At 41.0% G+C, this 25,041-nt stretch overlaps 2 protein-coding genes across 3 annotated transcripts in view; one reads left to right on the top strand and one right to left on the bottom strand.

Annotated features, from left to right (window-relative positions):
* Positions 1–50: 50 nt before the first annotated feature.
* Positions 51–21,335, bottom strand: LOC140927704 (cytochrome c1, heme protein, mitochondrial-like). Of its 2 annotated transcripts, XM_073377380.1 has the most exons (11): positions 21,237–21,335; positions 18,987–19,043; positions 17,936–18,084; positions 17,432–17,558; positions 15,402–15,458; positions 14,632–14,692; positions 13,660–13,712; positions 3,212–3,359; positions 2,237–2,299; positions 1,631–1,668; positions 51–564 (listed from the first exon to the last, which is right to left on the bottom strand). In XM_073377380.1, exons 1-11 carry the CDS (start codon positions 21,294–21,296, stop codon positions 454–456), a joined length of 924 nt encoding a protein of 307 aa, XP_073233481.1. In that variant the 5' UTR covers positions 21,297–21,335; the 3' UTR covers positions 51–453. The 2 variants fall into 2 exon arrangements, with proteins under 2 accessions (XP_073233481.1, XP_073233482.1); XM_073377381.1 differs by lacking the exon at positions 18,987–19,043 and having other exon boundaries at positions 21,237–21,311.
* A 373-nt stretch (positions 21,336–21,708) lies between these two features.
* Positions 21,709–25,041, top strand: part of LOC140927708 (glycosylphosphatidylinositol anchor attachment 1 protein-like) — a 15,162-nt gene continuing 11,829 nt past the window's right edge. The window contains exons 1-3 of the mRNA XM_073377384.1: positions 21,709–21,830; positions 22,430–22,612; positions 23,651–23,904. Of these exons, the coding sequence (XP_073233485.1) occupies positions 21,757–21,830; positions 22,430–22,612; positions 23,651–23,904 (511 nt within the window). The 5' untranslated portion in view covers positions 21,709–21,756. The remainder of the gene's footprint in view (positions 21,831–22,429; positions 22,613–23,650; positions 23,905–25,041) is intronic.

The raw sequence follows: 25,041 nt of genomic DNA, 5'->3' as shown, positions 1-25,041 counted from the left end.
CCGATTCCAAATCTCTCTATGAACTCTAGTCGATTAATAGAGGCAAAAACAACTTTTTGTCTCGACTAAAAAATAGCCGATGGCATTTATTCTCTTTCAAAACAAATTACAAGGAAATGATAAATTCACTTTCAAGTACATGACAGCCTGCCCAACCAGAGTTTAGCAACGGCTTTACAATGAGGAAAACATTGCACAACCCTATTCACAAACACCATTCAAAAATCACCATGAATTTTAAGATGGTCTGCTCAACAGATTTCTTTACAACAAACTCTTTTGCACAAATAAAATAGTATAGATCTACATCAGCTGTCTGAAAAAGCGTAATCTAACATGCCTTCACCCTTAAATGAAACGGGGAATTCAAATTTGTTGCTTTCGATTAGTGTATCCGCGTTCCGTGTACGATCTTCGCAGAGAAGACAGTTTAAAAAATTGTTTATACAACTCTTAAGAGTGCGGTGAAGGGCGATATACGATTTTCCGACTCTTGAGTACCGACCACCTATGACGTTTGTAGTAGTACGAGGCCGCCGCGAGCAAAGCCAACAGGGTCAGGGCCTGGAAACAGAACATTTCGAGTTCAGTATTTTTGTCTGAAGTATACAAGTTCAAGAACGGTGTAAATTTATACTTCAGCAGAGCTGTAAATTACTGACGTTCATTGAGGCTAAAGCAAAGTGTCATGTCCTGTCCGCTGTTACAAAGATATGGGCATCCCCATTCCCAAAACCCCAGTGATATGGGCATTCCCTGTAATCCTAACCCTAATTCTAACCCAAAAGGAAGGGGATGCCTATATCACTAGGGTTTTAGGAATGGGGATGCCCATATCACTGTAACACCAAACTCCAGAAACTATATAATAAAGGGATGGGTACAAGCTTTCGGCGCAACGATTTCTGGGATTTCTTGGTTGGACAATCGTCAGTTGTGATTGGTCGATGGTCAAGGCAACTGTTAACCAATCATAAACAACGCTTGTCTACCCAAACAAGCCCAGAAATCATTGCGCCGACAGCTCTTACCCATTCCCCTTACAGTTTCTTGGGTGGGAAAATTCCCCCACAAAATGTTTTGTTCATTCGACTCAACTATTGCCTTGTCGGACATATCCCGTATCTGAGAGTAAAAATAAATTGTAGCCCCAGTACAGTGTACTTTACTGCCTTCACTGCTCCTGTTTGATTGTAGGTCTTGTGCACGGCCTTTGCAAGAGCGCGGGCTTGACGCGGGCGCGAGTGGCACATTTTTGACAGTTACGAATAATTTCAGTCACTGGCACTTCTATTATTGAAAGAACTCGAGATTTTTCAATCGCCTGCATGACTCCCAAACTGATTTTGGTTTGCCACATAAGTTCAATGAACGTTTGAAAAGAAATGAATCGAGGAAACGCCTACGCTAGTTAAAAACTCTTTCCACGGCGCTCGACCCTTTTAAGGTGATGCTACACAGGACGATTCGCGACGACGACTTCTAGCGCAAAGCAGCATTACAATGTTGTTGCGACATTGTTTCGAATGGTTGCAACATTGCTACGTTGTGTTGCGCTGAAAATCGTCGTTGCGAATCGTCTCGCGTAACATCACCTTTAGAATATCAAAAACTAGTAAACAATATTTACCTTCATCCCCATTCTCTTGCGATCATCATGGTCAGGTTCTATGAAAGATAACATTTTTCCGAAAAATATCAGAGGTTAAGCGTAGAGCTAATTTACTGTGTGTTCAAGAAAATAGGTTGTATTGGACAACCCTCTTTTTTGCCCGCTTTTTTGTCCCTTTTTTTTTCGTCCGGCTCTTCTTTGGTCGTATTTCTGTCGGCTTTTTTGTGCGATTTCTTGTCCGAGTTTTTTTCCGATTTCCTGTCTGATTATTTGCCCAATTCTTTGTTTAATTTCTTGTCTGATTTTTTTGTCCGATTTCATGTCGGTTTTTTGTCCGGTTCTCCCGTTCTTTGTCTGGTTCTTTGTCTAGTTCTCCGGTTGGAAATTTTTCAAGTGGAAATACGAGTTCCACTTTCAATTTTTCAGAAGGATTCGCCAGATCCAGGCAATTCAGGGCAATATCTGTCCTGCCATCTTGAATTTTGAAAAGAGAGAGAGAGAAACGAATGTAAAATTGCACACGTTCTTCACCCGATGGCACTTTCCATCGAAGTTTCCGAAGTTTTTTGGTAAATGGCAAACGCCCTTAACTTCCCTGAAGGGAGAAAAGAAAGAATCTCTTACCTGCAGCCCACTTCAGGAATGTGCAAACATCTTTGGCCAGCTGAGTGACTGTTGCAGGAGTTCCTGGAATATTCACAAACAACAGAACAGAAGGGAAGGTCAACATTTCTTACTTCCAGACAGTTTGCCAGCAGTCAGAGCGCATGGCCTTGTTTTCGTTCCGCTCGTTTTCTCTCGTAGCACGATCAATCTCATCGCATATTTCCATTTTCTATAAGTTATCTATTTGTCTGGAGTAAATTATATGATAACTGTGTATGATACCGATGATGATGATGATAATAACTATAAGAACGACGACAAGGATGATTATGATAGCGATGACGATAATGATTATAAAACCAACTTCTTTTTACACTAATCATAGTGATCTGTGAGTTGAAAGAAAAATTTCTGAAAAATTACTTTTTTCGTAGGTTAAAGGGGCTGTGTCACGGCAGTCCAGTTCATTTTGTTTAATTTTGCCAATTACTCGCCCTCAATCGCTATGGGACTTAAGGTAAGCAAAGAAATTACATGTAAATGACAAAATCAGAGATCCGAGACAAACAAATATGTCTCCTGAGCATTATTTTCGAAGTTGCAAGCAGCAGGGATCAACTTTGAAAAACTGTTGGGCTGAACAGTTTTCAAAAACCCTAATTTTAATCCGTTTCAATCTTCAGTTTTGCCCATCCGTGGCATCTGTTGTTTCTGTTATGTTATTTTAACCTTCCTTTAAAGTTTTAAGCGGCTATTTTTATGTTTCTCTTAATTTAACGGGCATTGTGTAATTTCCTAATCTGGCTGAATTTCGTGACACAGCTCCTTTAAATTACTAAACAAAAAGTCCTGCCCTGTAGCAAACAGGTCAAGATGCTCACTCATTTTTTTTAATGTCTAAGTCTTTTATTATTTGTGTTTCTCGAAAATATCAAAATTTGACATAGCAGAGTTATGTTGGGCCTTTGTATGGTAAAAACAATTTTTGCTTACCATCCTCGTATTCAATGATCTCATTATATAGTGCTGGAGCCATTGCAATTGATTGTCCAGGGAAGTATGGGTTGAAGTACAAGTCATCTTTAACCTCAACACCAGCTGGGGGATCCATATAACCCGTCAGGATCGAAAAGACATAATCCTAAGACAAAAACAGAATAAGCAGATATTCTCTAACCTCTGTGCCCTGCGTCCCTGACGCATAAAAGTCCCCAAGGACGCAAAATAGAGAGTTTAAGCTTCACGTATACGACAAACGGCAAACGTCAGATTCAAGGTGAGAACTTCTCCAAAATAGAAAATGAGCAGATAAATACAGCTGAAGACAATTCTTATGGATTAAAAAAATTGCCTGAACCTTCTAATTTAGGTGTAGAAACAGTGGCAGATCCAGACCTTCAGGTAAGGGGGGGGGGGGGGGGGGGGCGGTCATCCAGACTCTGAGATAAGGGGAGGCCCCAGTCTCAAAAAAAAACTTTTTCAGCCCTTTGGGCCTCATTTTGGTCTAAAAAAAAAGGGGGGGAAAGAGGCGCCCCCCCCCCCCCAGCGCCTCCCCTGGATCTGCCACTGAGAAATAAGGAACAGTAAACGACAAGTAGGGAGAAGACTTGGTAACGTGGCACAAAATGGCGTTTGCCGTTTGACGTAAACGTGAAGCTTAACTTCTCTAGTAATTCATGGCATGCGTCCCGTAGGACGCAAAGATCAGAACATGCGTATTTCTAGAAACCTAAACTAGATTATGCCGATCTCGTTTTATACCCTCCACCAAAATTCTTACAAGGGTAACAAGGGGTAACAAGGGGTAACAAGGGTAACAAGGGGTAACAAGGGGTAACCAGGGGTAACAAGGGTAACAAGGGGTAACAAGGGGTAACAAAGAGGGAACAAGGGTAACAAGGGTAACAAGGGGTAACAAGGGTAACAAGGGGTAACAAAGGGTAACAAAGGGGGAACAAGGGTAACAAGGGTAACAAGGGTAACAAGGGGTAACAAGGGGTAACAAGGGTAAGAAGGGTAAAAAGCAGTAACAAGGGTTAACAAAGGGGGAACAAGGGGTAACAAGGGTAACAAGGGGTAACAAAAGGTAAAAGGGGTAACAAGGAGTATCAAAGGGGGAACAAGGGTAACATGGGGTAACAAGGGTAACAAGGGGTAACAAGGGGTAACAAGGGGTAGCAAGGGCAAAAAGGGGTAACAAGGGTAAAAAGGGGTAACAAGGGTAACAAGGGTAACAAGGGGTAACAAGGGGTAACAAGGGGTAACAAGGGTAACAAGGGGTAACAAGGGGTAACAAAGGGGGAACAAGGGGTAACAAGGGGTAACAAGGGTAACAAGGGGTAACAAAAGGTAACAAGGGGTAACAAGGGGTAACAAGGGGTAACAAAGGGGGAACAAGGGTAACATGGGGTAACAAGGGTAACAAGGGGTAACAAGGGGTAACAAGGGGTAGCAAGAGTAACAAGGGGTAACAAGGGTAACAAGGGGTAACAAGGGTAACAAGGGGTAACAAGGGGTAACAAGGGGTAACAAGGGTAACAAGGGGTAACAAGGGGTAACAAAAGGGGGAACAAGGGTAACAAAGAGGGAACAAGGGTAACAAGGGGTACAAGGGGTAACAAGGGTAACAAGGGGTAACAGGGGGTAACAAGGGGTAACAAGGGGTAACAAGGGTAACAAGGGGTAACAAGGGTAACAAGGGGTAACAAGGGGTAACAAGGGTAACAAGGGGTAACAAGGGGTAACAAGGAGTAACAAGGGGTAACAAGGGGTAACAAAGGGGGAACAAGGGTAACAAGGGTAACAAGGGTAACAAGGGGTAACAAGGGTAACAAGGGGTAACAAGGGGTAACAAAGGGGGAACAAGGGGTAACAAGGGGTAACAAGGGGTAACAAAGGGGCAACAAGGGTAACAAGGGGTAACAAGGGTGACAAGGGTAACAAGGGGTAACAAGGGGTAACAAGGGGTAACAAGGGTAACAAGGGGTAGCAAAAGGTAACAAGGGGTGACAAGGGGTAACAAGGGGGTAACAAAAGGGGAACAAGGGTAACATGGGGTAACAAGGGTAACAAGGGGTAACAAGGGGTAACAAGGGGTAACAAAGGGGGAACAAGGGTAACAAGGGGTAACAAGCGTAACAAGGGGTAACAAGGGGTAACAAAAGGGCAACAAGGGTAACAAGGGTAACAAGGGGTAACAAGGGTGACAAGGGTAACAAGGGGTAACAAGGGGTAACAAGGGGTAACAAAGGGGGAACAAGGGTAACAAGGGTAACAAGGGGTAACAAGGATAACAAGGGTAAGAAGGGTAACAAGGGGTAACAAGGGGTAACAAGGGGTAACAAGGGGTAACAAAGGGGGAACCAAGGGGTAACAAGGGTAACAAGGGGTAACAAGGGTAACAAGGGGTAACAAAGGGGTAGGAAGGGGTAACAAAGGGGTAACAAGGGGTAACAAGGGGGAACAAGGGTAACAAGGGGTACACGGGGTAACAAGGGTAACAAGGGGTAACAAGGGTAACAAGGGTAACAAGGGGTAACAAGGGTAACAAGGGGTAACAAGGGGTAACAAAGTGGGAACAAGGGTAACATGGGGTAACAAGGGGTAACAAAGAGGAAAAAAGGGTAACAAGGGTAACAACGGTAACAAGGGGTAACAAGGGGTAACAAGGGTATCAAGGGATAAAAAAAGGTAACAAGGGGTAACAAGGGGTAACAAGGGTAACAAGGGGTAACAAGGGGTAACAAGGGGTAACAAAGGGGGAACAAGGGGTAACAAGGGGTAACAAGGGATAAAAAAAGATAACAAGGGGTAACAAGGGGTAACAAGGGGTAACAAGGGTAACAAGGGGTAACAAGGGGTAACAAAGGGGGAACAAGGGGTAACAAGGGTAACAAGGGTAACAAGGGGTAACAAAAGGTAACAAGGGGTAACAAGGGGTAACAAAGGGGGAACAAGGGTAACATGGGGTAACAAGGGTAACAAGGGGTAACAAGGGGTAACAAGGGGTAACAAGGGGTAACAAAGGGGGAACAAGGGTAACAAGGGTAACAAGGGGTAACAAGGATAACAAGGGTAAGAAGGGTAACAAGGGGTAACAAGGGGTAACAAAGGGGGAACCAAGGGGTAACAAGGGTAACAAGGGGTAACAAGGGGTAACAAAGGGGTAGGAAGGGGTAACAAAGGGGTAACAAGAGTAACAAGGGGTAACAAGGGGTAAGAAGGGTAACAAGGGTAACAAGGGGTAACAAGGGGGAACAATGGTAAGAAGGGGTACACGGGGTAACAAGGGTAACAAGGGGTAACAGGGGGTAACAAGGGGTAACAAGGGTAACAAGGGGTAACAAGGGTAACAAGGGGTAACAAGGGGTAACAAAGGGTAACAAAGTGGGAACAAGGGTAACATGGGGTAACAAGGGGTAACAAAGAGGAAAAAAGGGTAACAAGGGTAACAACGGTAACAAGGGGTAACAAGGGTAACAAGGGGTAACAAGGGGTAACAAAGGGGGAACAAGGGGTAACAAGGGGTAACAAGGGGTAACAAAGGGGGAACAAGGGGTAACAAGGGGTAACAAGGGTAACAAGGGTAACAAGGGGTAACAAAAGGTAACAAGGGGTAACAAAGGGGGAACAAGGGTAACATGGGGTAACAAGGGTAACAAGGGGTAACAAGGGGTAACAAGGGGTAGCAAGGGTAACAAGGGGTAACAAGGGGTAACAGGGGGTAACAAGGGGTAACAAGGGTAACAAGGGTAACAAGGGGTAACAAGGGTAACAAGGGGTAACAAGGGTAACAAGGGGTAACAAGGGGTAACAAGGAGTAACAAGGGGTAACAAGGGGTAACAAAGGGGGAACAAGGGTAACAAGGGTAACAAGGGGTAACAAGGGGTAACAAGGGGTAACAAGGGTAACAAAGGGGCAACAAGGGTAACAAGGGTAACAAGGGGTAACAAGGGTAACAAGGGGTAACAAGGGGTAACAAAGTGGGAACAAGGGTAACATGGGGTAACAAGGGGTAACAAAGAGGAAAAAAGGGTAACAAGGGTAACAACGGTAACAAGGGGTAACAAGGGTAACAAGGGGTAACAAGGGGTAACAAAAGGGGAACAAGGGATAAAAAAAGGTAACAAGGGGTAACAAGGGTAACAAGGGTAACAAGGGGTAACAAAAGGTAACAAGGGGTAACAAGGGGTAACAAGGGGGGAACAAGGGTAACATGGGGTCATCATCATCATCATCATCATCTTTATTTAAAAACACGGTAAATACATCAGGCATTAACAATTTAATATAACGCTACAACTTAAATACGAAACTATGTATACAGATTAATATTCTATAATTTAAAATATTGCTAACTATTAAGGAAAAATAAACTAAATTAAAGCCTGTTTTACATGAATGCCGTGTCGGAATTAATTAAGAATCGTCGGAAATTAGTCAGAGATGTTGCTTGCCTAGCAGCTGAGGGTAGACTGTTCCAGAGGACTGCACCACTATAGGCAAAGCTATTTTTGTAATGGTTAGTACGCGGCAATGGTATTGCAAGCTTATTATCAGAATCGCGCAAATTGTAAGAAGTAATCACATCACTCCGTTGAATGAATTTCGAGGACAAATAATTCGGTGCGAGGCCGTTTAAGGACTTGTAGACCATCTCAGCCTTTAGTTTTTGACGTCGAGTTTCTAAATTGTCCCAGCCTAATTCTTTAAGCAGTTGGTTGGCGTCAGCATCATAACTAGAATGGGTAAGGACGCGGACAGCACGATTTTGAAGTCTCTGTAATTTGTCAGATAATGTTTTGGCACAGTTACCCCAAACAACACTACAATAGTCGAAGTGTGATTGGACTAACCCATGATAGATATTATGTAGAGTTGCAGGAGGAACACAGCGACTTATTCGTTTAATAGATCCAATACCAGAAGAGATTTTTTTAGATATAGCGTTGATATGATTACTCCATGTTAGATTTTCATCAATTAATACACCAAGAGACTTGGTAAAATCGACTCTGTTTAATTGTGTGCCATTAATTTCTAAGTCTGGGAGAACGGATAGACTATTCAATTTTTGTCTTGATCCGATTAACATAAATTCAGTTTTAGTCATATTGAGAGTCAATTTATTGGCAATGAGCCAATTGTTTATATTTAACAAGTCCTGATTTAAAGAAGCTTCAAGGGAGCAGATGTCATTGTCAGCATATGTTAGGTGAGTATCATCCGCGTACATTCTTGGTTGCGGTTGGTTGCGGGTAACAAGGGTAACAAGGGGTAACAAGGGGTAATAAGGGGTAGCAAGGGTAACAAGGGGTAACAAGGGTAACAAGGGGTAACAAGGGGTAACAAGGGGTAACAAGGGTAACAAGGGGTAACAAGGGGTAACAAAAGGGGGAACAAGGGTAACAAAGGGGGAACAAGGGTAACAAGGGGTACAAGGGGTAACAAGGGTAACAAGGGGTAACAGGGGGTAAGAAGGGGTAACAAGGGTAACAAGGGATAAAAAAAGGTAACAAGGGTTAACAAGGGGTAACAAGGGGTAACAAAGGGGGAACAAGGGGTAACAAGGGGTAACAAGGGTACCAAGGGGTAACAAAAGGTAACAAGGAGTAACAAGGGGTAACAAAGGGGGAACAAGGGTAACATGGGGTAACAAGGGGTAACAAGGGGTAGCAAGGGTAACAAGGGGTAACAAAAGGGGGAACAAGGGTAACAAAGGGGGAACAAGGGTAACAAGGGGTACAAGGGGTAACAAGGGTAACAAGGGGTAACAGGGGGTAACAAGGGGTAACAAGGGGTAACAAGGGTAACAAGGGTAACAAGGGGTAACAAGGGTAACAAGGGGTAACAAGGGGTAACAAGGGTAACAAGGGGTAACAAGGGGTAACAAGGAGTAACAAGGGGTAACAAGGGGTAACAAAGGGGGAACAAGGGTAACAAGGGGTAACAAGGGGTAACAAGGGTAACAAAGGGGTAACAAGGGGTAAGAAAGGGGGAACAAGGGTAACAAGGGTAACAAGGGGTAACAAGGGGTAACAAAGGGGGAACAAGGGGTAACAAGGGTAACAAGGGGTAACAAGGGTAACAAGGGGTAACAAGGGGTAACAAAGGGGCAACAAGGGTAACAAGGGGTAACAAGGGTGACAAGGGTAACAAGGGGTAACAAGGGGTAACAAGGGGTAACAAGGGTAACAAGGGGTAACAAGGGGTAACAAAGGGGGAACAAGGGTAACAAGGGGTAACAAGGGTAAGAAGGGTAACAAGGGGTAAGAAGGGGTAAGAAGGGGTAACAAGGGTAACAAGGGGTAACAAAGGGGGAACAAGGGGTAACAAGGGGTAACAAGGGTAACAACGGGTAACAAAGGGGGAAAAAGGGGTAACAAGGGGTAACAAGGGTAACAAGGGGTAACAAGGGTAACAAGGGGTAAAAAAGGGGGAACAAAGGGGTAAAAAAGGGGTAACAAGGGTAACAAGGGGTAACAAAGGGGTAACAAAGGGGTAACAAGGGGTAACAAGGGTAACAAGGGTAACAAGGGGTAACAAGGGGTAAGAAGGGTAACAAGGGTAACAAGGGGTAACAAGGGGGAACAGGGGGTAACAAGGGGGAACAAAGGGGGAACAAGGAGTAACAAGGGGTAATAAGGGAGGAACAAGGAGTAACAAGGGGTAACAAGGGTAACAAGGGGTAACAAAGGAGGAACAAGGGGTAACAAGGGGTAACAAGGGTAAGAACGGGTAACAAAGGGGGAACAAGGGGTAACAAGGGGTAACAAGGGTAACAAGGGGTAACAAGGGTAACAAGGGGTAAAAAAGGGGGAACAAAGGGGTAACAAAGGGGTAACAAGGGTAACAAGGGGTAACAAAGGGGTAACAAAGGGGTAACAAGGGGTAACAAGGGTAACAAGGGTAACAAGGGGTAACAAGGGGTAAGAAGGGTAACAAGGGTAACAAGGGGTAACAAGGGGGAACAAGGGGTAACAAGGGGGAACAAAGGGGGAACAAGGAGTAACAAGGGGTAATAAGGGAGGAACAAGGAGTAACAAGGGGTAACAAGGGGTAACAAGGGTAACAAGGGGTAACAAAGGGGGAACAAGGGTAACAAGGGGTAACAAGGGGTAACAAGGGTAACAAGGGGTAACAAGGGTAACAAGGGGTAACAAGGGGTAACAAGGGGTAACAAAGGGGGAACAAGGAGTAACAAGGGGTAACAAGGGTAACAAGGGGTAACAAGGGGGAACAAGGGAAACAAGGGGTACAAGGGGTAATAAGGGTAACAAGGGGTAACAGGGGGTAACAAGGGGTAACAAGGGGTAACAAGGGTAACAAGGGGTAACAAGGGGTAACAAGGGGTAACAAGGGGTAACAAAGTGGGAACAAGGGTAACATGGGATAACAAGGGGTAACAAAGAGGAAAAAAGGGTAACAAGGGTAACAAGGGTAACAAGGGGTAACAAGGGTAACAAGGGTAACAAGGGGTAACAAGGGGTAACAAGGGGTAACAAAGGGTAACAAGGGGTAACAAGGGTAACAAGGGATAAAAAAAGGTAACAAGGGGTAACAAAGGGGGAACAAGAGTAAGAAGGGGTAACAAGGGGTAACAAGGGTAACATGGGGTAACAAGGGTAACAAGGGGTAACAAGGGGTAACAAGGGGTAAGAAGGGGTAGTAAGGGTAACAAGGGGTAACAAGGGTAACAAGGGGTAACAAAGGGTAACAAAGGGGGAACAAGGGTAACAAGGGGTAACAAGGGGTAACTAGGGGTAACAAGGGTAACATGGGGTAACAAGGGTAACAAGGGGTAACAAGGGGTAACAAGGGGTAAGAAGGGGTAGTAAGGGTAACAAGGGGTAACAAGGGGTAACAAAGGGTAACAAAGGGGGAACAAGGGTAACAAGGGTAACAAGGGGTAACAAGGGGTAACAAGGGGTAACAAGGGGTAACAAGGGGTAACAAGGGTAACATGGGGTAACAAGGGGTAACAAAGGGGAACAAAGGGGGAACAAGGGTAACAAGGGTAACAAGGGGTAACAAGGGGTAACAAGGGGTAACAAGGGGTAACAAGAGGTAACAAGGGTAACAAGGGGTAACAAGGGGTAACAAAGGGGGAACAAGGGTAACAAGGGGTAACAAGGGTAACAAGGGGTAAGAAGGGGTAACAAGGGTAACAAGGGTAACAAGGGGTAACAAGGGGTAACAAGGGTGACAAGGGTGACAAGGGGTAACAAGGGGTAACAAGGGTAACAAGGGGTAACAAAGGGGTAGGAAGGGGTAACAAAGGGGTAACAAGGGGTAACAAGGGTAACAAGGGTAACAAGGGGTAACAAGGGGTAAGAAGGGTAACAAGGGTAACAAGGGGTAACAAGGGGGAACAAGGGTAACAAGGGGTACACGGGGGAACAAGGGTAACAAGGGGTAACAGGGGGTAACAAGGGGTAACAAGGGTAACAAGGGGTAACAAGGGGTAACAAGGGGTAACAAAGTGGGAACAAGGGTAACATGGGGTAACAAGGGGTAACAAAGAGGAAAAAAGGGTAACAAGGGGTAACAAGGGTAACAATGGGTAACAAGGGTAACAAGGGATAAAAAAAGGTAACAAGGGGTAACAAGGGTAACAAGGGCTAACAAGGGGTAACAAAGGGGGAACAACGGGTAACAAGGGGTAACAAGGGTACCAAGGGGTAACAAGGGGTAACAAAGGGGGAACAAGGGGTAACAAGGGGTAACAAGGGTAACAAGGGGTAACAAAAGGTAACAAGGGGTAACAAGGGGTAAGAAAGGGGGAACAAGGGTAACATGGGGTAACAAGGGGTAACAAGGGGTAGCAAGGGTAACAAGGGGTAACAAGGGTAACAAGGGGTAACAAGGGGTAACAAGGGGTAACAAGGGGTAACAAGGGGTAACAAGGGGTAACAAAAGGGGGAACAAGGGTAACAAAGGGGGAACAAGGGTAACAAGGGGTACAAGGGGTAACAAGGGTAACAAGGGGTAACAGGGGGTAACAAGGGGTAACAAGGGTAACAAGGGATAAAAAAAGGTAACAAGGGGTAACAAGGGGTAACAAGGGGTAACAAAGGGGGAACAAGGGTAACATGGGGTAACAAGGGTAACAAGGGGTAACAAGGGGTAGCAAGGGTAACAAGGGGTAACAAGGGGTAACAAGGGGTAACAAGGGGTAACAAAAGGGGGAACAAGGGTAACAAAGGGAGAACAAGGGTAACAAGGGGTACAAGGGGTAACAAGGGTAACAAGGGGTAACAGGGGGTAACAAGGGGTAACAAGGGTAACAAGGGGTAACAAGGGGTAACAAGGGGTAACAAGGGTAACAAGGGGTAACAAGGGGTAACAAGGAGTAACAAGGGGTAACAAGGGGTAACAAAGGGGGAACAAGGGTAACAAGGGTAACAAGGGGTAACAAGGGGTAACAAGGGTAACAAGGGGTAACAAGGGGTAACAAAGGGGGAACAAGGGTAACAAGGGGTAAAAAAGAAGAACAAGAGGAACAAGGAGAACAAGGGGAAACAAGAGGGAACTAGGGCGAACATGAGTGAACAAGGGGTAAGAATTTGGAACAACGGCAATAAGGGAAAGAAGGGGAAGCAAGGGGTATTAAGGGAAAAGAAGGGGTAAGAAGGGGAACAAGAGGGAACAAGGGGGAACAAGGTGGAACAAGGGGAAGAAGAGGGAACAAGGGGGAACAAAGGGGTAACAAGGGGGAACAAAGGGTAAGAGGGGGAACAGGGGAACAAAGGGTAACAAGGGGTAACCAGGGGAAGCAAAGGGTAACAACGGGAACAAGGGGGGACTAAGGGGAATAGGGGCGTAACAGGAACAAGGGGAACAAGAAGGGGGAATAGGGGTGCAAGGGAAACAGATCGAACTAGGGGAAAGATGGCAATCAGGGGAACAGGGGTTAGAAGGGGATTAGAGAGTTCACGGGAACAAGGGGAACAGGGGATGAAGGGGAACAGGAGAACTCGGGAAACAGGGAAACAGGGGAAGAAGGGGAACAGGGGTAACAGGTGGAACAGGGGAACAGGGTTAACAAGGGGAGGATGGGGAAAAGGAGCGATGAGGGGAACAAGGGGGAATAGGGGAGAAGGGGGAAGTCATTCTCTGGCTAAATCAGAACCATTCAACAGAAACTCTGGAAAGATGTTCCCCATTATTTTGAAGACATTTCCAATTTTTCTTGTCACGCTAGGCCATTGTTGTTTAAAACTGCCCAAAATGTTGTTTATACGTTGAGAACTAAAGTACCTTTTATTCGTGAAAAAAATAAATTCTAGTCTCAAAAGTCTCAGATTATAGCCTTGAAGATTTTGACTGCATTGCACAGACTTCATCAGCAATAAACCCTTAGTGCTGTCAGGGCATTTGCCAGGCTTTATTTTGATGTTTACCATAAATAAAATTCTAAATCCCATGAGTGATTGCTTACCTCTCCACCATGTCGTGCCGATGTTATAAGACTAAGGTCTGGTGGATAAGCACCTATAGAATGTAAAACAATGACAATTTCTCAGGTATTCTTAAGGGTCACTTAGAACATAAATAAGTAATCAAGAAATGGAAATCTCTCATACCGGTAATAAATCTTTATCACAAGCATATTACCGTGAATCTCACAAAACCATGAACACCAGCAAAAGTCAATCAGACTAAACCTCGATCATAGTAATAAGTTTTTGGTTTTGAAGCTGCTTGCATGTCCCGAACTTTATTGCGACTTGCCACTACACAACCAAATCCTGAAAAATTATAGGTGTTCACAGTTTTCTGAGTTAAACAGTAGTGGAATTTGTTTGGAATAACTTTCAACTGTTGATCGCTGAACACAGTTTTGCGGGGGGTCAGCGGTAACTTGCGTGACGGTGCGTGTTTTAAATCAGACAAACAATTATGGCGGAGAATAAAGGACAGGTAAACGGGAGACGATTTCTCAAATCTAGTTATTAAAATTTTGTGATATTTGGCAGAATTTTTACTTTAATATATTTTAAATAATGAGAACTTTAAAATGGAAATTGAACAGACAAATTTTGTGACACAGTTAATAATTACAGTACAATTATATTATTGATTATCTAAAAACCCGTCTGTTAAAATTTGGTCAAATCAGTTTCAAATGGTAGTGATTAATTAAAGTAAGCTGTGTGCAAGTTTATGGCAAAATCTATGAGAGAATTTTATGTAAACTGAGCAAAAGTGAAATTTTAAGGCTGTATTCGATCGTTAATGTTGCCATGGAAACTATGAAAACATCACATTTTACCAGTCAATCAAAATCTTTCATCAGTATATTTTTCAATTGCTAAGTTTCAGCTTGTGAGCTTGCTATGATTTGGTAAATGACATATACTCACAAACTGCCAAAACTGTGTTCAGCCACCTTAAAGTTCATATTTCTTACCTGCATTTGCAGCTCTGGCAGCTTGTTCATTTGGATATGGCTTAGGAAAATGATCTGATAGCTAAAAATGCAAAAGAGGTAATTATTAACAGAGAATAGCCACACAAGCTAATATACACTCATGTGAAATCTCATGTTATTGAACCATGGAATGGAGATCATCATGCAGTTATGAGAAAACGCCTGAAAAAATTTAGGCTTGCGAGGATTGGAACCCTGAGCTCTGTGATGCTGTTCACCATTCACTTCACTTAAGTCTTTCATGGGTATACCATGAACCAATTTAAAGACCAGCTCTCAGATGGCTTGCTACAACCAGATGTAAAAATGTTGAGACACTCCCACGAAAACCTTTCTTGCTTCAAATCGCTCCTGGTCACAGGTCTGTGAGATATAATACTGACCTCCCTCCTCCCTCCCATTCAAAGTTGTTCCTCCAAGTTTTGAGTATGGTCTTGTATTGCTAGCAACTTTGATAAGGGGTGGAGGGAGGATCACAAGCACAAGATCATGGACAGGCCATTTATGCCAAAATACGGTACAGTGTCTCAAGTACTTTTGCAACTGGTTGTACCTCAACAAAAAGAAATATTGGTTAGAGCACTACACTGGTATCCCAGTTGTCAGGGTTTGAATCCAGGAAAGCCTAAATTTTTTTCAAGCTCTCTTTTGGCAACAGCATAAGCTGTGTCTTTAACTGCAATGATCTTCTCTACATTTAATGGTGACAAAGTTCACAAAGTATCACATTCTGGTGTTTTTTTTCTCACCTTCCCTGGTCTGGTAAACATGTTTCCATCATCATCTGGTCCATCTTCAACCTGAGCCTGTCGGTAAAGAAATATGATAATAGTACCAGTAAATAAACTGTAAAATAATAATAATGCAAGTAATACTAATAAATTCAGATGCACCATTAATGGGCAAGTGATAAATAAAATTAGCAAAACTAGGAAAGTAAACAAGTGATCTATTTCCGCTAATGAATATTTTACAAAGATTTAACTGTACCAGTTTCTATTTGACAAAACAAGAGTTGTATTTATACCAAAGTCAAAGTAGATTCTTGTCATTGCTACTGGCCACCATGGGCCAAAAAAAAGAGGAGAGGTAAAAGGCAGCTGTAATCCCATGCTAAAGCTAAAATTAAACAGTGTGTTGGTATTGTTCATTGCAATGGGAGATGCAAAATGAAAGCATACCACGTGATTACACTGCAACTTTAATAAAAATAAATAGTAATAATAATAATAATAATAATAATTAAAGCTATATTTATACCGGAGATATCTATCAGCATTATACAATGCTGGTCTTAACAAGATGTCCAGTAAATAAAATTTATAATGATATTATTCTAAATTACATTTCAAAGATGCTAAAAACTGCCAAGATAAGACTACTAAAAACCATTAATTTGAGAACTACTAAAAACTAATAAAAAATATTAAGAACCACTAAAAACTATTAAAAAACACTACAAAAATCCAACCAGTTATACTGTACATTGATGATTACTAATGTCACTGTCTCTCAGTTGTTTAAAAAAATTAAATTTAAAAGAGCCTATACTAGTTGTTTTCCTAAGTTTTGTAGGGAGTGAGTTCCCTTCACTCGCACCAGCAATTTGGAAAGTCTTTCTTCCTGAAGAAGTCTTAAATTATGGTATGTCGAGAGTGCCCTGGTTCCGCAGATTTCTGTGTTGGGGCTCAGCCCTCCTGGTTATGTAACCCTCTAGTTGCTTAAGGCAGTTTTGGTTGTTTACAATCTTAAAAATAAAATCAAATTTGAGGAATCGTCTCCTATTGTACAGTGTTAACAGCCCTAGAGTGTTCCTCACATATTGTGTGTAGGTGGTTCTGTTGGCCCTCAACAACTCTGGGTACAACAAGTGCCATGTACACACCTAAATTGTTAATTTTCTAGCAACCATGTCCAACCAACAAACCTTCTTCTACACACAAATTAGAATATCCTTTTTACAAGACATAATGTATCTCACAAACCCTTGCAAAATGTGGGTTGTTTACCATTTACAAAATGTTTTCAGGAAATCTGGTTGGACAGTAAAAGGAACAGGACTTTTAGGGTCATTCTGGTGGAAATTTTAAGGGAGCAATGGCATTTCTGAAAATGTAGTCCAGTTTTTCTAGACAAAAAATCAACAATAAATGAATGAGGCTGAGTAACTTTTGAAAAATCATGGAGATCAAGGAGGGTGTTATCCATTGAGGCTGTAGGCCAAGGCGCATTTATACCCTCCGAGATGTCCATAATTCTTCATAAGATATGAAAGCCAAATTCAATAATTGTTTTATTATTCATTCAAAATAATTCCTTGTTTAAAAACATAGCTAAAACATGCTTACCTCCATCGATGTTAAGTTCATCTCCGATAGTGCACGTTCACGGTTGTTCAGCTCGCAAATATTCTTCAGATAGCAGATGTCGCCGTTCAAGCTGCCTTCTTGCTGTTCTTGCCATGTTTTTAGCTATTATTTCACCTAGTTCTTACTCTTAAAACGAGTGAAATGTCCTCCATTTTTGTTTTCACAACCAAAACAGCTCAACCTAGTCCCAAGGTCTTCTCAGTTAATGGTGTATTAACCTGCAAGGAAGCTTCACTATTGATGTCATTCTTCCAAATTTGGTCATCAGTAGCTGGATATGGTGAATTATGCGTGTGCTTTCAGCCAATCGGAATCGGGGAAATATTTTGAATGAATAATAACATCTTTTAATAAATTAAGCATCCAAGCCAGAAAGGGGTTGTTTATACAAATGAGTAATGCATCATTACCTCGGCAGCTATAGCTTTCATTTCATCTTCTGTGTATGCCACATTCACAAGATGGCGATATGCTAATTGGTCCATAGAATGGCAGGCTGCACAGACTTGTCTGTAAACTTCATAGCCTCGACGAATGCTTCAAGTAAAATGGCAAATTTTAGAATCAATCAAGAACATGAATCTTGAAGAGGTGTGTAGAATAACCGGGGTGACACTTGATGAAGCATCAAATTCTCCTTTTTTTCACAAGAAAATAAAAGGCAATTCAAAACAAGAACAGAAGCTAGCAAATTATCAAAAGTTGATGAGGGCTAAGCACTTGCAGGATGTTTCAAACTGTGTTTAATCTTGATCTCCTGGACAATTTTCACCAAAACTGCATGTTTTGTCCAATGTTCCAAATTTTCTTTAACAAAAAAAACAACAACAACAACAAAAAACAGACAATCAGGATTTTCACTGCTATTAGTAAGGAAATTAACCATTAGATTATGATAGCATGGTATTACTTACGCTGCATGATCCAGTGAACTAAACGCACCCTTATGAGCCCAGGGAAAATGTGGAGGATGGAGTTCCAGCTCATTAGCATTAACACTTGGCTGAAGTAAGTATCCTGTTGCAAGACCTCCTGCAGCAAGCGTGCCAAGTGCAAACCACATCTGTCAGAGAAAGTATAGACAAATCTTCAATGACACCCCTGTTTATGTTTTGCTTCTTCAGGTCCCAATTTTTACAGAAATGTTATGGCGCTAAAAGTGAATGGACAATAATTCTTCTTCTTCTCCCCAGTCATGGTAAAATATAACATGGAAAAAAGCCTCAAGATAATGAAACCTTGTTATAGTGAAAGTATTTTGCCTGACACTTGGCCCTTCATTACATCAAGGTTCCCCTGTGCTGGTTTGCACAGAGTTTGTACAGATCGTTGGATCCAATATTCAAGACTTTTTCCAGATTTTACTCCAAAAGAATAATTTCTTTTTCAGACTCAAGGTTATCAAATAGATGATCAATAGAGACATAAAAAATGCAGGAACAAAGCTTTTCGCATGGTGTGCTGCAAACACATGGGCGAGATTGAATAAGATTTGACCAAAATGGAAAACATTTCACTTCCAAAGCACTTGTAGCTTTAAAATAAACTCAAAACTTTTTACCACTTTTCCAGACTTTATCCTTTGGGAGTTTTAAATTTACATATGAGATATAGAGCAGTTAAGTATTTATCCAGTATCCCTGCACACTCCTAAATCATATTTCAGTATCCCTAAACAGGGAACTTACTATCACCAAAGGAGGAAAACTAAGCCTTCATCATAATGACTAAATCTAAAGCTCACTCCTTGAACATATTGAATATTTCATTACTAGAACAAAATTTGTTTAGTAGACTTGACTCAATGAAAAAAGGGTGACAAATTATTTTAAGAGAGACCCTTTTCACACCTGTTCATTTAAAAAATATACTTTGTATTCTTATATAAAGTTTCTTTGAACAATTACCTTTATAAAAATTGAACAGAAATAAACTGAACTAAAGAAAAAAGCCAAAAAAACTCACACTTTGGTTACTCTTTGCTCCCTCTGCTGTTGCAGTAGTGGCTAGCCTGGTCTGGGTCTAAATTAGTGATTAAGAAACATACAGTAAGCCATCCTGTTTTCCTCAAGGAGGGATGTTAAATTGGTAGACTGGAAATTTTCATTATGCAAATCATGGCTTACAGTAACACACATTAATTTATCTGAAGGAAAAAAAAGGTCATGTATAAAAGAGTACAGTGTGTTCTTTTTCTCTAAGTAAATTTATTACAGTGGAACCCTGTTAATACGACCACTGTTGGGCCATAAAATCCTGGTCGTAATAACGAGGTGGTTGCATTAACGGGGTCTTCAAAGTAATAAAATGAGTCAATGTTTTTTACGTTTGGTTTGAAAGAATATGGCTGTAATAACGAGGTGGTCTTATCACGGGGTGGTCGTAAGGCGGGGTTCCACTGTAGAACAAAGTCAATGGATATGTTACACTATGAAAAGTTCTTATTAAATTTCAAATATGCTAATTGTTAATGCCCAGTTTCCTTTCAGTCCAAAAAGTCCCGGCCAAATTCTTTGAATTCAACGGGCGCACTGATGCGCGGAACGCCTGGAAGAAAATCCACTAGTCTGACACATGCGCAGTGGGCACCATGTGCTTCAGCGGGGTCAATTTTGCAAACCAAATTTTATCCTTTGTGGCTGTTTTATTCGGGCATTTTGCTTCGTCTTTAGGAAAATCAAAGTCAGAGTCCTTGGAGGAGTTGAGTTGAGGTACAAAGAAGTCAAGTTTTCATTTTTTTCCGGTTTTTTCCGGTTAAAATCTTTGCTTCGAGGGCATTTTCCAGTCAATAACGAAGCTCAAGAGAGCCTTTATTGTTGTGTGCACACGCGTGAACAAACTCAAAATCGTCTTTGAAAAGTGGGTATTCAAGGACTGCTTGGACACATGGCCGCCCCGCAGGGTGAAGAAGACTTTCATAAAGAGAGAATCAAGTTATTTTGTCGAAGATGTGGAAATCCTTTTGATCAAAATTCAAATGACAGACACAATCCTCAACCTGCTGCTAAATTTGCAAAGGAAATTGACAACCTGGATATTGCTTCGGACAATTCATTCATTCATCCACTATTTTTGTGCCGTCGCTGTGTTGCGAAAATACAAAGGTTTAAAAAAAGTAAGAACAAAAATCATCCAAAGTTTCCCGGTAATCAAGATAAATATTGCGTTTTTAAAACACATAATGAATATGTTGAAGTTGTCTCTCATAAAATGCACGAACAGTGCCCTTCTGGGACAAATAACTGCTCTTGCGTATAGTTCAAAATGTGTTTCTTCCTGGAAACTTTTCGATTATCAGACATGTACTCGTGCAGCGGTATAAATTCAAAGTCCTCTATATCAATACGCGAAGAACTGATATCGACGTGCGCCATGTTGGAAATGCGAACCAAACTACGCGTGCGCATTTGTTTGGCCGAGCGAAAAAAGTCCTGGATCTAGCAGTCCGAAATTTTATAAAGATCGTGGGCGGAAATTTCATAGTGTGTTACAGGCACAAACACTGACAAACGTTTCAAGTTTGATAAAGATATTTCTGAAAAATTTCTTTCAAACTATTGCCTATGGTTGCCTATACCTTAGTGAGTGGAGGTCAGTTTTTAATCAGACAGGGATTGTTCATAACTCTAGTGTATTTAACACAAAAACCTGGAAATTTCCTGTGATATTGCCCATTCAACCCTGATCAACTGACAGTTTAAAAACAATTTGCAGCAGTCCAAATGTACAAATCTGGGCTTTTGAATTTGCTTTTAAAATTTACAGTAGTGCAGTACGGATGTTTGCACTACAGTGCTTTTTATATCTTATAAAGCTTTGGCCTTAAAGGACAATGACTGCCTATTCTACTCGTTTGAGGAAAATAATACAACTCTCTGATAAATCAGTCAGTGAAATCTATAATACTAATAGGAAAGGAACATATTATTAAATAAGTCTTATTACAATTCACAAGTTGATTCCCGATACATTACGCTTATATCACAAATTCAACAAAACAAATCGTAACATAAGAATCTCCCTTGATTTTACTAATCATCTGCCGCCACTAGACAGTTAAGATGCGTCTGGAACGGTTTACCAAATGTATACACCACACATTATAAATCTTAGCAACAAATCGGCATTCGAACTCGATTACTCCGACTGGAAGTCATCTTATGACATCTATACATAAAGAAAACAGCTTTAACTCTAAAATCAACCTGTTTTTACCTTAAAAACATCTTGTAGTCGCTTTGAAATATCCCGAAGCCGGCTGAACCTGTACGCCATCTTGAATACGGCAATATTGCATAACAGTATTGCGCATGGCAGAACACGGAAAATTTGTAGCCTCGCCTCGCCAAGTAGCCTCGCAATCTATGGAACCGGGAGCGCTCTCAAAGAACTGGAAAGGAGCTCAATCAAAGATGGCAGATAAATTTTAGGTGTTTTTGCGGGTAAGAAATGAATAAGTTTATGCGGAGATTTTCTTCAAAATGTTGACTTATTTTGCTATTCAGATTGTATTGCGTTGAATTCAGAGTTCTGTTTGATTTCTAACCTACTTTTAGGTGTAAATTGTGATGCATTTTTATAAAGCTTTCGTCACGTTCGAAGCAGCGCTAGCGCTGTCAAATATGTCACTATTTCACTAAACAAGTTCTTTAAAGGTGTGCTGTGTTATGAGAAGGTTCTGCGATCAAGCAGCACATAACTCTGTCTTATTTTTATTTCAGGTTAATACTTAAGAATGGGCCTCTTGTCAGATGTTCATCAGCGCAAGAAAGTGGTGGATATTTTAGTCAAACATTGCTCAAAATTATGGTACCAACATTAGAAATAACTTTTGGAAATTTAATTGTAAAAACAATTCGGTTGTTGTTTGTTGGAATTTCTGAAGGTTTTTAGGAACGAATGCATGTCAGGTACATTTTCTGAGGGGATATATGTTCATTGGTGCATTTTTTAGCACTTTGGGAATGAACAATCATAATTGTAAATAGAGGATATTACATGGCCGCGCGGAGATTTGAAATTTCTCTTCAAGTGTTGAAGAGAAATTTCGTATCTCCAAGCGGCCATGTAATGTTCTATTTATTATATAAACACCAATGAAATACCAAACCATTTCACTTTAATAGTTTTTTGGTGTGAAAGGCGCAATTTATTATGTAGCCACAGCAAAGGTGATATTTTCACATGTGAAGATAACTTGTTATTTTCACATGTGAAGATATCAAGTTTTCTCGCGAAAGCTCACCTGTTATTTCATTGGTGTTTCATTGGTGTTTATATAAACCTCTTTTTCATGAGCCCCACCCACATCTAACTACTGGTCTTTGCCTAATGGCACATTCATTCCTTAGAATTCCTCTGATTTGAATCTTACTTACAAAGTTTTATCCTTAATGGTTCTTTTACAGTATTCTTAGCTATCTTGCTGGAATAATCTGGCTGTGTGCTCTGTCAGATCGTGCATTCAATGACCGAGTTTATTTTTCTGAAAATGCTTTGTTGCCTGGACTGGTTGAAGCTGAATTCAAGAGTCACAGACTTGCTTCTGAATTGTTCAAAAAACTTTCTACATTACCTGAAGGGGACATGAGGTTTGTCTGTTTTCTTTAGTTAGCAATATTTTTTTGGCCACTCAATAAAACAAAGAAACTGCAGATTTATGTAGTTATCATTCAGGTGTTTACTGTTCAGCAATATTAGGGAGTTTACACAACGATGATGGCGATGGCTAAGAAAATGTCACTTAAAAAGTCAATTTGCGCTGCCTCAAACTTAATTGTGCTTATTGCATCTCGTTTAATTCGTCAAATGTTTGTAAATTTTTTTGGAGTTGAATTCTAAAGGACTGCATCAAAGTTCAAGAAAAAAAAAGAAATTCTTGTCTTTTGTTCCTGTCCTCGACAAAACATGAAATTAGGCAGTTTCATGTTGTAGTCGTGCAACGATGGCAGAGAAATGTACAAAAAGCGTGATACATGAGCAAAGTTGTTGTTTTGCTTGTCTAAACCTATGCTTTTTTGCATTTTTGTTGCCGTCGCCATTGTTGTTGCACAAACTCCCTATTATCCTGAATGGCAGTTATTTGGGTGGGGTCTCCACAGAGATCTTTAAACCCTTACCCTGTTTAAGACAAAAATAATTTTTGTCTTTTCTTTTCATCACCCTTTTTGACAAGATTTCATAGTTTAATGATCCCGATTCTTACAAAAAAAGTAAAAAAAATCAATTTTTGGGTACCACACATTTAGACCCCTTATCACCAACCTTCACACTCTTTTAAACGTTAAGTCCCAAGAGTGACAAACATCAATTTTCTCGTTACAATATTAATACACAATCAAGCGAATAGGTTGTGAGAATTAACAAAATAAACACCTGAGGGAAAATGCTTTGATCTTTTATCAAATTCTCTCAACTTATTCCTTATAGAAATGCATAGAGACCCGTTTGGAGAATTTGTATGTGAATACTGGGGCTTAAAAGGGTTAAAGGATGCCGTCTAAAAAGACACCCTGTTCAAGATGCTAAATACTAAAAAATTGTGTACCCTGTTTCAAGATCCTTAAAACCCTATTGTTAATTCTCATAAATTTGTCATTTTTGAACACTGTTATTCAAAATATTTTCAGCAAAGCTGCATCAGAGATGATTGCAAATGTGATGGAAAACAGCGGTCTGCAGACATACCACCAGAATTTTACAGTTCACATGCCCTTTGCTGGAATAGTGGAGCCTCATACATCAATGGGTGTTAATATTTATGGCATTCTTAGAGCTCCCAGAATAGCAGGAACTGAGGCTGTGGTAATTAGTGTTCCTTATGATCAAGGAAACAATAAAGGGGCATTAGCTTTAATGTTGGCATTTGCTGACCATTGCCGAAGTAAGTTCAAAATCTCTCTGTACCTGTCATGACTTCACACAGCTTTAAATCTTCATTGGAGTAAGAAATTTTAGGAGACGATAGTTATTGCACGAGGTTGAGTAAAATATCGTGATTTATCTGTGGCGAGCTGATCAATTATTTGCCAAAGCTAATGGCTGAGGCAAATAATTGATCTATGAGACACTGACAAATCATGATATTTTGTGATTGCCGAGTAGTTCAATAATCATTAGATCACCAAGTCTGTTTTTTAATGAATATCTTTGGGAAGCGAATCAATCTGCCATTGTCACGCAAGAGCAATCACAAGCAGGAGAAAAGTGTGGTTTCATTTACACACGAGCAGAATATTGTTTGCAGCGAAACACAGTAGGACGACATTGCCCGTGAGTGGACCATTATTTGTAGGCAGTTATTTGAAGGTCACATGATGGGCCCTTGGCCAATGAAAAGGATTAAAAATTTGCATCAAATTATAATACTGATTGTTCTCCAGTTTTTTTGGCTACATCACAGCAACTGTACTGTCAGTAGCACTTGGCAATGAAACAGATGTTTCCAACCATTTTTTCACCTGTGTATGTGTTGTTTGTCAACTGATTTGGTATAGACTGCAAGTGGTTGACGTTCTTTCCTCAGAGCCACGTCTTTCCTCAGAGCCATGTCTCAAACAAAAAATAAGAGACTGCTTGCTGTCTAGATTTGGTACTGTACTGAGATTCAAAAGCGTTTATTTGCCTCTCATGGTTTTAATAGCCAACGTGTTTTCAATTAACTCACTTGACAAAACCTTTTTTTTTTTCGTTTTAACCCCTGTCAATGCAGCACCTCAGTTTAGAAAATAATTTTTTTAGCTTAACCTGAATAAGAATTATTGTGGCTCAACTAACAAGCAATTTCATCTCTGAGCCATTTTGTAAAATGAGTTCCAACCTGTTGCATGTGGAACAAGAAAGGTATTTACACTGTCTGTTCTGTCTTTATATGTCAACAATTAGGCTGCAATGAACCTGCTTAGTATTGTAAATAGTGTATAGTAACCATTTGCAATATTATTTTATTGACATTTATTTCTAGCAATAGCCTTGTCAAAAATACTATTGAGGGTTGTATTGCAGTTCTGTTTAATACTAT

Source organism: Porites lutea, chromosome 2, assembly GCF_958299795.1.
Source record: "Porites lutea chromosome 2, jaPorLute2.1, whole genome shotgun sequence".
Classification (NCBI taxonomy): Eukaryota; Metazoa; Cnidaria; class Anthozoa; order Scleractinia; family Poritidae; genus Porites; species Porites lutea.
The sequence above is the reverse complement of the archived record's forward strand: the minus strand, read 5'-3'. Positions and strand labels throughout refer to the sequence as shown.

Excerpts from the sequence above, each read along its gene's own strand:
- LOC140927704 (XM_073377380.1), bottom strand. The coding sequence starts at position 21,296 with ATGGCGTACAGGTTCAGCCGGCTTCGGGATATTTCAAAGCGACTACAA. Across the intron at positions 14,693-15,401 it reads TGTTTACCAGACCAGGGAAG|CTATCAGATCATTTTCCTAA; the intron begins GTGAGAAAAAAA and ends TTGCATTTTTAG. Across the intron at positions 565-1,630 it reads GCAAGAGAATGGGGATGAAG|GCCCTGACCCTGTTGGCTTT; the intron begins GTAAATATTGTT and ends TTCTGTTTCCAG.